General features: G+C 46.3%; 1 protein-coding gene across 6 annotated transcripts in view; it reads left to right on the top strand.

The window, feature by feature from the left end:
- Positions 1-13019, top strand: part of LOC119435918 (nuclear receptor coactivator 5-like) — a 206026-nt gene that overhangs the window by 25807 nt on the left and 167200 nt on the right. For all 6 annotated transcript variants that reach the window (XR_007465293.1, XM_049660898.1, XM_049660896.1 and 3 more), the window contains exon 5: positions 11824-11925. Coding sequence is in view for 5 of the 6 variants with exons in the window: in XM_049660898.1 (XP_049516855.1) it covers positions 11824-11925 (102 nt within the window). In the remaining variant the exon portion in view is untranslated. The remainder of the gene's footprint in view (positions 1-11823; positions 11926-13019) is intronic.

Here is a 13019-nt window from a genome sequence, read left to right as displayed (position 1 = left end):
ACGCAGCGTGAGTGTAATCGCAGTCTTGCCTGTGTTGAAATGTCAAAGCTGCAATGATGACCACGGGAGGCTTTTATACAGCTCATAGGAAAAAAAATTTATGAAGCCGATATCTGCATCTAATAACATTGATATTGAAACTGCATACAATAAATGTAGACTTTGATGTTCTTTGTTTGTTTAGTGAAGTGATTTTATCGGACTGCAGGCATGAAAAATTAAGATTACAGTGTTATGAATTGGGGAACCTTTCTTCCCTATTCCTTTCTTTCAATAATTGTTGGCTTCTTTAATATGTATATATGGCATAACGAACCCCCTCATTTCCCTACCCTTGTTTGTGATAGCAAAGCCATTTCCTGTTTTGCACGTCTATTAACTGTCAATCTTTTGCATTTTTCTTCATAGCTGGGACTGCTGCTAATATGCATAAACAGTGTCATACTTATTCCTGCCAAAAATGTTCACATATTTTTTTCTTCTTTGTTCATAATTTCCTTAGCATTATGTGCATGAGCCCATATTTGCTCTCGCTTTGCATTCATGCTTTTTGTCTTTTTTCATATTGAATCAATTATTGTAATTATGAGTTATCTGCAACATGCCCTTTTAGCAAAGAATATTTAGCCTGCACTTCTGCTGCAGTAAATAAACAGTTATCTTTATTTTACTTCATTTACTTTCTCATTTCGTCTTCAAAACTACCTATTTTCACTCTGCTGAGCTTTGCAAATCTTGAAGCACAATTTTTTTTTCACCGTTCAGCGCTGCAAACCTTCGGAGAGGGACCGGAGCAGTGACTTTCTATTGCGGAGCAAGCGGTGCGTAGTGTCAGAAGTTAGCGCCACCTCGCGGAAAGCCGGAGAAACACAGCGGTCCCGGACGAACAATAGGAGCGCGGCCGACGTGCCAGGCATCTCAGAGTAGAGGAGGCGCTGGTTAAACATTTAAGCAATTTCCCACTCCTCCCCTTCTCTTGTTATGTTCGGGGGATTTTTGTAAATTTTAAACTTCACAGGTTGGCAGGTGTGTATCACAGTGCAACAGTTGAACAACCTATCTCAAAAAGGTAAAGGTTAGTCTGCATTTGTTGACAGTGGGCAACTGGCCTTTACATATTTTGGGGTAAGGTGTAAATGCATTTGGGATCAATGAGCATCTTCCATGAAAAGTTGGATTAAAATCAAAATTCCACCTTCAGATTTTTTTCTTTAAATAGATGTGAAAGAAACGAATCTATACTATACTGGTTTAAACTGCTCTTTCTTCTTGTTATTTGTTATTTTGAATTAAAAAAAAATTGTGCTGGCTTGCTTGTTTTCCCTACGATTTGGGGCTTCTTTATATCCGTGTTGAATAATAGCCCAACCTCTTCACATAAGCATGTGCCAAATGTGTAATGCAAATAATGGTAACACAGTGCAGTGCGACAGGATGAAGACAGAGAAGAATTTGGACACACACACAGTGCGAACTTTCAACTCCACATTTTTATTTTGGCATGCGCACAATATATATACATAATTGACCGATTGAAAACAAAAACAAGATTGTAAACATTGAGGGGCACACACCAAGGAACCGATATGTGTCAAAACAGCTTAATCGCAACCTGCTTGCACTTTTTGCACGGCTATCTCAATAACTTGAGAAATCGCATCTCTTTTTCTGATAACGCTACCGAAGGCATGCTGACAAACTTTTCTTTCATTTTTTTTTCATTTTCATAAGTCTCAAGAATTTCTCGTCATTCTGCATTGGGCCCGATTCAAAATACAGTAGAACCCCGCTGTTATGTTCCTGGGTGCTGTGTTTTCCTGGATGTTACATCGTTCTCGGCCGGTCCCGGCATAGCTCCCATAGGACCCAATGCAATTATAACCCCGCTGTTGCGTCGCAACTGTGGGACCGTTCCCGTATCATGTGTTGCGAACTGCTACCCAGTGCCGGTCCGAGAGACTATGTTGACTTTTCATGTCGCTTGGCCACAGAACATCTATATAAACGAGAAGGGAAACTGTACCTTCCACAGTGCAACGGAAATAAGAGTAGTGGTGGTGTTAACTTAAGTATACGACCAAGAGATGACGCTGGCAAAATGGAAACTAATATCATCATAATGTAGTAAGCAATATGGCCACCGCGGTGGCGGCTGGTGGGGCTCATTGCGCTGCTCGCTCGCTGGTTCTGGGCGTTTTTTTACTGCTTTCGGGCCGGTATTTGTGTGAACGGTACTCTAACATGACTACAGATATCTTTATTATGTTGCCAGGTGAACGAGAGGCCTCGACTGGCAAAAAAAAAAACACAGTTCAAACAAGTACACTTACATTGTTTATTGTCAATGGTGACTGGAGCAGTACATGCCCAGAATTTTTGAACAGGACAGGTGGACTTGATGCTGTCAAGTCATTGAGTTTACAGCATACAGAAACACAGATAGCCATCTACAGTAAAACCCCGGTGATACGAACCCGGCTGGTACGAATTTCGGTGTGATACGAATTCGTAACATTCCCCGGCCGAAATACATTGCTCACAATACGAAAAAAATCGGCTGTTCCAAACGTGTTGCCGCGCCGCTACGGATCATACGAACGCGTGAGCAACAGCGGCGGCGGACGAGCCAACGGGGCCACCGGCACAGCGGGATCTGGGCGGAATCCATAGTCGCCAAGCAACCGACTACGTCACGCGGCTGCGCAATCTCTCATTGGTCCCCACGTCGAGCGGACAAGACCACATCACAGTCTAGCCGATGCTTAGCGAGAAAGTAGACGAGGACCGCTGCTGCAACGACGACCGAGTCGAGGTCAAAACGCTCCCTGCACTCGACGTGCTCAGGCGTTCAGTGGCGTGCGAAAACATTCCCAAGATCACGTGCGCGCACTTATACGCCTTTCAGAAGGCGATCGTTGCCGATTTGGACAAGAAGAAAACGTCCCGTTGATACGTTTTTCAAAGGACCGCGAAAAAAAAGAGAAAAAAAAAAGCCCGCAGTTTCGCCCGAAAGGTGAAGCAACGGAAAAGCAGCAGCAGCAGCGAGCGAATTGACCTTTGCGCTGTCTCTTGCTTCAACGCGAACTAAATGTCGAAGGCACACACAGCGCATACAAGCAACTGGCACTAGGCTCACTTTGTCAACATCTCAGATCATTTTGACGATAAGGTCCGCGCGGGCGCGCACGTCACAGATCGCTTTCAGGATACGGCAGTAATGGCACCCGCGCGGGTGCGTCGTATCTGCAACGTGCCCGTCGCTTGTTGCAACTTACACCGCGCACCGACAATGCTTTCAGCAGCGCGCCAAATCACGTGGCGGCGCCTCCGACCGGCATTGCTCCGACACCGCCAGAGAGCAAAAGCTTAGGCGAGACCCTCGACGCCACGCGGAGTAAAAGAAGAACCGCGGCGTCACGCCAAGGTCGCCGTTTCTGCGTGCCGCTGGAACATGCGTGTACGTGCCGACGTCTCAGCCAACGCTGCGGCTGCAGCGCAGAGGGAAGCAACGGCGGAGGCCCAGTTCTGCCAACGCTCGCTTCAACGACAGAAACCGAAACTTCAGGGAGCGGGCTAAGCGGCGCTGGGCCGGCGGGAGCGGCGGACGCGCACGGAGACAGTCGAAGGTGAGGGGGCTACGAGGGTGTTGGGAGGAAGGGCGAGGGGAGGCCAAACCGCTTCCCTGCCGCCCTCCCTCCTCACCTGTGACGGTCCCCGCGCGCGCCCGTCGCCGTGTCGCCTCTTCACAACCACAAACTCGCTCTCTCGCCGTGCGTGTGCTGCCAGCTCCCTGAAGTTTCGTTTTCAGCTATTATCGCGAAGCGAGCGCGGGCAGTTTCGTGGCCCTCGCTCAATATGTGCTTGCGCGCCGCGATATTTCACGAATCGCACCGTTCGTACTTCGTGCTATGGTGCACGAATATTTCAAAACTAAGTCCTTTTAATTCGAACAAATTTTTGGGCCCCTGCGAGTTCGAATTACTGAGATCTATGCATGGAAGTCAATGGGATTTAGGTCGGGACCGCGAAAACGCGACGTAGCAGCCGGGAAAACGCAGCAGCGAGGAAGGTATCAATGGGATTCCCCTATTAGAATTTTTTTCTGGTAAAAATAAATTCATTTTTCTTGATATTGCGTATGTTTTTATGATACGAATTTCGGGTGATGCGAATATTTCACGCGACCCCACGAGATTTGTATCACCGAGGTTTTACTGTATTCAATGGAATCATCAAAACGCTGGGGTGAGGAAGCGGTGCAGCAGCAGCAAGCGAAGTGACCCATGGTATCGATTGCAGTCCGTGCGGTTTATCGATTCAAATTGTACGGCGATAACATTTGCGAAAGGGGGTGGTCGTTTTCTTTGAGCAGCATCACGCAGGTTCGTTTTAATTAGATCATGGGTTCTCAAAGTGGGTTCCGCGGAACCTACGGGTTCCGCAGGCCCCTGCTCGTGGTTCCGCGAGCCACTGATAAATTTTCCCTGGTCCCGCTCTCGACAAGTGTCTAAAACGGCGAACACGAGGTGCGCTTGATCCAAAGAACCTCCATTACCCATGTCCGAGTGTCAAAAAGCACATCACAGCGCGTAACAGCAACGCGCGAACTGCGCAATAAATACGCAAGCAGCTTTTAGCCACCCAACCTCTGAGAACGGGCAGCGCGCCTAAGCTTTCGCACTTGAATCTCGGAGGCCGTAGCTTGCCGCCTTTCTCCTATTTGTAGATAGGGTAGGTGCCGATAGCGTGCGCACTGACGTATACGTTGGCGGAAAAAAAAAAAAAATCCGCAGAGCACCGCAAATGCGCGCCGCAGAAGAGCAATAACGGCGTAGCGACCAACCGAAACGAAGCGGCGCAGTCCGCATCGCCGTATCCTCAGCGACAATCGTACGCGGCACGTGACTGACAGCAACGCCGAAGCGCTTCGTGCCTAATTGTGCCTTTAAAGCCTTTATTCTTGCGTTTATCGCCGCGCGTAACACCGCGTTGGCGGCTAGCCGCGTGCCTCCGTAAGTGCGTAGTCGCTATCTCTGATCGCGTCGATAACCACCGCAGTTTCGTCCGCAGCGGTTACGGCAAATAGTAGTTTCGTTTTCACTCGATGCGCGCGTCGGCTGCGTGCCTTCACAACTGCGTCGTCGCCTCCCATGGCAGCGTCGATAGCGACCGCAGTTTCGTCCGCACTTCTTGCAGCGAATTGTAGTTTCGTTTGCCTTGGTGTGTGTGTCAGCCGCCTGCCTTAACAGTAAAGTCGCCGTCCATGATCGCGTCGATAGCGGCCGCGGTTTCGTCCGCAGCGGTTGCGGCAAGCATTAGTTTCGCTTTGACTCAGTGCAAAGCTGTCGAAGATAAAAAGCACCGGCTACATCCCGATGGACGGACAATTTGTTTGCGAGCAGCTGAGTGGCGAAAAAATAATCGGGATTTGCGCCCGTTGGTGCAAAGCGCGTCTCAGATGAAAACGCGCGCCGCGAAGGATGTCGCGAGGCCTTCGCCGCTGCTAGCGCTAATCAGTCATGCGATGAAGAGAATTTCAGCTTCCGCACTGGTCTTGTGCTAAATAGAAACAAGATTTGACGATTCATTGAGTAAATAAAAGCGTGTTGACGTAGTGAAGCATTTGCTTATTGTTTTCTTGATACCCTCGATAATACGACATTCGGTTAATTCGGCGGCGGGGGGGGGGGGTCCTTGGCACATTATGGAGCTTAGCAGGGTTCCCTGGGAGCAACGTAGTTGAGAACCCCTGAATTAGATAACAATAATATCTCAGCCAGTGTATGCTTCCAACATTCGATAGCCGCCACCAAGCAAACGTGTTTAAAGACGGTGAATTTTATCAGCTGTGGCGTTTCACTGGCATAATGGCTGCATGCACGGCTTCCGCCATTAGTGATCTGCCGCGTCTGGCCGTGTGATGACGTGTTGCCTGAAAAAAAAAAATGTGCTAGCTAGCGCGAAAATTCATTGCTGGAACCGAGCACAGTCTGTGTGGAGACTACCTTCGAAAGCGGATTAACCTTACAGCCACTGGACGTGTGCACCGGTGAGTAAAAAAGCAGTGCTTCGCATTTTCAACTGTGAATTTCTTTGCGTGTGAGGCACTTAAAACAGATTCCTGTAATCATTTCTTAGAAGTGGCAAATTGTAATAATTATAAAGTTATTGCTCTTCAAAAGCAATTCAAATGAGGCTCGTTATTTTGACAGGTTGCTAAAATTCCTAACATGGAGTATACAACATAAATAATCAAGTTTTGGTTGTTTCTGCATAAATGATACACCGCGATAAATTAACTGCACATTAGTGGCAAATGTACTTCGGGTGATACAGTTAGATTAATTGAATTTGAGACATAATAAAATGACTGCGTTTATTACTAGTTTCTGGCAGAAACAAATGTCATCTACAGTAAAATCCCGGTGATACAATTGCGGCTGGTACGAATTTCAGTGTGATACGAATTCGTAACATTCCCCGGCCAAAATACATCGCTCACAATATGAAAAAAAATCGGCTGCTCCAAACGCGATGCCGTGCCGCTGCGGATCATACGAATGCGTGAGCAACAGCGGCGGCGGCCAAGCCAGTGGAATGACCGGCACAGACAAGCTGTCACAGCAGGATCTGGGCGGGATTGCATAGTCACCAAGCAGCCGGCTATGTCACACGGCTGAGCAATCTCTCATTGGTCCCCACGTCGAATGGACTGAACCACATCACAGCCTAGCTGATGCTTAGTGAGAAAGTAGATGAGGACCGCAGCAGCAACGACGGCCAAAACGCTCCCTGCACTCGATGTGCTGAGTTATGTGCACGAACTTTCACGCCTTCCAGAAGGCGAACGTTGACGATTTGGGTAAGAAGAAAACATACACGGGTAGTAGAACCCTGTTGATACGTTTTTCAAGGGACTGCGCATTAAAGAAGCCCGAAAGGTAAAGCAACAATTGCGATAGCAAATTAGTAGACAGCTGTATGAAGTCAGGATAGTAGTTGTACCGCCTGTATAAACTTGTCTGATGATGTCTGTGATGACTGCGGGTGCTTGCTGTTGAAACGCTGGCATGAGGAAGCGCAGCAGCGAGCAAATTGACCTTCACGCTGTCTCTCGCTTCAACGCAAACTAAACGTCGAAAGCAAAGCGCCCGCGCGGCTGCGCCGTATCTGCAACGTGCCAGTCGCTTGTTGCAACGTACAAGCTGGCTGCACTGCTAAATTTACGTGACCGCCACATTTACGTGACTGCCACATTCAAACGCGACATAAGATGCAGGAACATTACAGATTAGCAACATTTCACGGGGAACTTAATACATGGAAGTCAATGGGATTTAAGTCGGGACTGCGAAAACACGACCTGAAAATGCAGCAGCGTGGAACGTATCAACGGTGTTCCACTATTAGAAATTTTTTCTGGATAAAAATAAATTCATGTTTTCTTGATTTTGTATATGTTTTGATGATACGAATATTTCACGCGACCCCGCGAGATTTTACTGTACTCTGTAACCACTGCCCTCTTTAATGCCATATGGCCCTGAGGATAAGAAATAAAATAATAAAATGAAAAGTGACTGCACTGCCAGAGTTTCAGTCAACATGAAGTATCATTTCCTTAAAATTTCATTGAGCGCTTTTGAACTTTTAAAATTCTTTGAATTTTCATGTTGTAACAAATTATCATTGTGAGGGAGCGTGTGATGCTTGGTGGTAATGCCCGTCAGTCTGATTTGCAAAGAGCCGATGACAGAGTTTATGCGTTAGCAAGTAGGAGGTTGCTTCACCGTTTCTGTTCTGGTCGTGATGGCTATAATGACTAGAAAAGAACCAAGTTGGGACTGAACATGTTACTTCTCCGATTGTTGTAAAACGCCCTTAAAAGCAAGTAAGCTTGTATGTCAAATTTTTGCATTCCCGCTCGGTACAGTACAAAACTGTAGACTGCTGCTTTCATGATAGGGCTCACACCTCTCTATCTGGTAAGCTTGCAAAGAGGACCTGTTGTCATTATGGTGACAGTTGAGCTTCTTATAGCTTAGGGTGGGTAGCTTGCAGACCAATAATCTCTTTTTTCCGTCTTCCTGAAAAGAGAAATGACGAAGCCATGACAAACATGCAAGCAACAAATGGTGGAACAAAAGTTTAAGAAATGAAGAAATCACAGTTCTAGTTAAGTGTTCAGAAACATACCCGGTGAGGATTCTGGCCTTTGATGTTACTTTCAGTGGTGACACATTCACAGTTGACTTGTACATCCAGAGACAGTATATAGTCCACAGGGGTAAACAATTATGAGCAGCGTCTTGGAGGCTGGAGTCGAAAGAATAAAGTGCCCCAATTACTATGGCGGAAGTGTGGGTGAGCTTGTGACTCATGTATGACTAAGAACAGTGCACAAAAAACGCTCCATGACAATAAAGCACACACACACACAACATTGTTTTGACTCTGTGCATTTCTTTCAATGGTGTCCTTGTGTGGGCTGTGCTTTGTCAAGCCTCGATTACAGTAAAATCTCGGTGATACGAATCTCGCGGGGTCGCGTGGAATATTCGTATCACCCGAAATTCGCATCATCAAAACATACAATATCAAGAAAAATGAATTTATTTTTACCAGAAAAGTTTTCAAATAGTGGAACCCCATTGATACCTTCCTCGCTGCTGCGTTTTCCCGGCTGCTACGTCGCGTTTTCGCAGTCGCGACCTAAATTCTCTTGACTTCCATGTACAGTCGAACTTGAAGGGGCCCAAATATTTTGTCCGAATTAAAAGGACTTAATTTTAAGTATTCGTGCACCATAGCACAACATAGGAACGGTGCGATTCGTGAAATATCACGGCGGGCAAGCACATATCGAGCGAGGGCCACAACTGCCCACGTTGGCCAATGGTGCTTCCCGATTACAGGCGGCGCAGGTACGGCGAGAGAGAGATTGTGCTTGTGAAGAGGAAGAGGCGACACGGCGACGAGGTGCGTGCGGGGACCGTCGCAGGTGAGGGAGGAGGTCAGCAGGGAAGCGGACTTGGCCTCGGCAACTCTGTGGCTTCCCTGGCCCTCCCTCTAAACTCCCTTGTAGCTCTCTCGCCTTCGACTGTCTCCTTGCGCGCCGGCCGCTCCCGCCGGCCCGGTGCCAGCTTAGCTCTCTCCCTAAAGTTTCGTTTTCTGCCGTTGAAGCGAGCGTTGGCCGGCGTGGGCAGTCTGGCGTAGCCGGGCGGGGCCTCCGCCATTACTCACCGGTGCACACGTCCAGTGGCTGCGAGGTTAATCCGCTTTCGAACGTAGTCTCCACAAAGACTGTGCTCGGTTCCAGCAATGAATTTTCGCGCTAGCGAGCACATGTTTTTTTTTTTTTTTTTTTTTTTCAGGCAACACGTCATCACACAGCCAGACGCGGCAGATCACTAATGGCGGAAGCCGTGCATGCAGCCATTATGCCAGTGAAACGCCACAGCTGATAAAATTCACCGTCTTTAAACACATTTGCTTGGTGGCGGCTATCGAATGTTGGAAGCATACACTGGCTGAGATATTATTGTTATCTAATTAAAACGAATATGCGTGATGCTGCTCAAAGAAAACGACCACCCCTTTCGCAAATGTTATCGCCGTACAATTTGAATCGATAAACGGCACGGACTGCAATCGATACCATTGGGTCACTTTGCTCGCTGCTGCTGCACCGCTTCGTCACGCCAGCGTTTTGATAGCAAGTGTCCGCGCTCTTAGTGTGATGCTTTCATGTTTGCCTGTGCGTGCTGACACCATGCTTGTTAATTCCTTTAATAAGCGAATACTTACAAGCTTATACGAACGATAAAACTTCTATCCTTACTTTGTATAGCTGGCAACTAATTTGCTATCGCAATCGATGCTTCTGCATTCGGCCGAAACTGCAACTTTTTTTAAAACGTAAGAATTAAACTAAAATTGTCTGCAGTTCACCAATACTCTAATTTCTCAAATTTTCCTTTTTCTCAGCTGTTGCGGCTCTTACATTTTCTTTTTTTTTTTCGGTCTCGTGAAAAACGTATCAGTGGGGTTCTACTGTAGTATTTTCAAAGACCAGGACGCAGCCGCACTCCTTGCAATGCATGCCTAGATGGCCGGAAATTACTTTTGTGCCATTATAATGATGCTCTTTTAGTCTCTGATCAATACAGCGACCTGTCGACCTGTCTGACAAGGAAGAGTGGAAGAAAAACCGCCTATACCACAAGGCACTGCATAAAAGCCGTTCAGATGGGCCGTTGTAATAAGATGCTAAAAGAGCATCATTATAATGCTACAAAAGTTATTTCAGGCCACCTAGGCATACATTGCCGGGAGTGCGGCTGCGTCCAAGTCTTTCAAAAAGTTTTGAAATGGTTTTTGAATTGCAATGATCAGCCATCTTATGTTATGGCGGCGAGTAAAACGAGGCTGCGGAACCACATGGCCTGGAACGAGTTTGACGCAACCAAGAAAGACGAGCACGAGTGACTCAATCCATCGGCAGAATTGCGCACAATGAGGGGCCAACGAGCAATCTGGAAACAGCGTCGTTGGCGGGCCCCATTCGTGTTTCGGTTGGTGGCGCGTTGCAGAGCAATAGGCGCAACCCATTCGTATTCAGAGGGGTGGAGGGGCAACGGGAGAGAGGTGCGCGTTGCTGGTGATGCAAAGAAGGCTGGAAAACAGCGTGTGGCAGCTTGAATTATTATTATTATTATTTATTTTCAAGGATTTCGCATTCCATTCTCTTTTGGCACGGAAATCCAATAGCCAGACTTCATGTTTATAACCGATAATGCTGCATGGGGGCATTGTAGTAAGAGGGTTATTTCACCATAGATAACATAAAGTTGACGGTGCAGGAGGTTCTCATTGTTCTATGTTGTTAAAACCGGTATCATTATAAGTGGTTTCGACTATATCGGTTCCTTAGTGAGTGCCTCTCAATGTCGACATTCTTGTTTGATTGCCCGGTTATGTATATATATTGTGCACATGTAAAATAAAAATTTGTAGTTTAAAGTTAGTGCTGTGTGTGTGTGCTAAAATTATTCTCTGTCCTCGTCCTCTCGCGCTGCACTGTGTTACCATGAAACCAAACTAGCTAGCTCCCCAACATGCTTTAGCAAATAATGGGAGTTAATGTAGGCACGCTTTACTCTGAAACAAAAACTCTTCAGAAAAGGGTGACTCTGTCTGCCTGTGTCTTTATGCGTGTGTGTGTGATAAATTTGCATGATAACTAAGATATAAGTATAAATAAGCGAAACACCACATTGAACACCACACAGCAGCCAAGAAAGCTGCTACTTGTGATTCGAGGCGTATTGTTAGGGTCGCCATGCAAAGGAGCACTAGTATTGACATTTTGGAACACTGAGTTCGGCAACAATTTCTGAATGCTCATGTTACACGACCTTTCTTGATGTTAAAAATAAAGCAAGAAGATTGCACATGGGTCCCGAGTGCACATGCCAATCTTCAAAGCTAATTTGTAGAAAGCTAAACAAAGCTTCGCTACCGCCATTGGCACACGTGACCAAAATACACGAGAGAGCGTACAATACAAATTTTGTTCAGGTCTGTATTCGAAAGAAATTGGTGAAGTTACGTTTGAAGAGGTTAAAGAGGAAATTTAAATGTGCATTTTTTTTTTTTACTTTTGAGTTCAAGAATTTGTTTTCAGCACCGGCTCAAACCATTGTAGCATGGTCTGCATTTTTAGAGAAAAAAACCCCATATGCTCATTCTCTTTGGTTACCTTGTCTTTGTTTTCACGGAATGTCTTATAATAATTTAAAGTTCATTATTGCAATTTTTTAGGGAGTACTCGGACCACGACCGTCGACACGAAGCAGGTATGCCAAGAGACAGGTCACCGGTGCATCGTGACTATGATGAACGGGAATTTAAACGGGATGACAGGTATGTGTAATAACGCCAAGTCCTCTGGTAGAGGAATATGGAAATACAGTAAAACCTTGTTAACTCGAAGCTGTAAAAACAAGGAACCTATTCAAGATAAATAGTTTCAAGATAAGCAAAATAACAAAAGTAGAAGCCCATGGAGTGTATCCAAAATTGTGACAGTAGTATTCTCGATCACTTTCACATGCCATATGCACCAGACACGTCGGCATCTACGGGCAACAGCATGCAGACACTGTGCCAAGACTGCGTGCTTGGCACTGAATCAAGATGATTGATCCTAATGAAAGACTTGAAGCTAGTCATTTGAGTTCATAATCGGTTGCAGACATCCAGAAAGGTGGTGTCTGCAATTTGTGTAGTGTAATGAATTCTGGGCAATTTCATTTCAAAAACCAAAATTGAATTGCAGAAAAGCGCAACTGTCACGCCTTTAGTAGACTCCCATGAGTGGCGTGCAGTTTTTCTTGAGCCGCGATATCGCTTTAGTGCTGTCGCCTGGCATGCTCACCTCATTTGTGCAGAGCATGCAGACTGATCATGCCTGCTGAAAAGTGTGGATCACCTTTTTCAAGTTCATAATTGCTGTAATCACGTGATGCGTCACTGACAGCATCGTAAAAGGGGGGTGGAGCTACCGCTTTTGCACGAGGCCATAACGAAGTGGCAGTGAGCAAGTGCATTTGAGCAGTGATACACAGAAAGAAGGGGCAAGTTAGCGACGAGCAAGAGCCTGCTAGAAGTACACTTCATCTTGGCGGTGCGTTTACGAAAGCTTTCCTTCCCTCGTGAGGTCAGTGCCAGTGTGATCTTTCACAGTTGAAAAAGCGAGTGCAAGTGACACAGCTGACACTTGTCTGTGTGTTCTTTTATATTAGTACGTGATTCAGTGCATTTTCCACTAGTACATATGTTATACAGTCAAACCTTGATATAACGAAGCTCGATTTAGCGAAATTCGGGATGTAACGAACTATTTTTATTTCCCTGTCTTAGTTCTATAGACCTTTTCGTTGTCTACAAACGCCCCGGACGGCTTCCGGTTTGGCTCAATGACGTAGTCCGCTAAATATAGCGAGCAAGAAAGGCAA

The sequence above is a fragment of the Dermacentor silvarum genome, chromosome 1, assembly GCF_013339745.2.
Source record: "Dermacentor silvarum isolate Dsil-2018 chromosome 1, BIME_Dsil_1.4, whole genome shotgun sequence".
NCBI classification, from domain to species: Eukaryota; Metazoa; Arthropoda; class Arachnida; order Ixodida; family Ixodidae; genus Dermacentor; species Dermacentor silvarum.
This window is presented reverse-complemented; position numbering and strand designations above follow the sequence as displayed.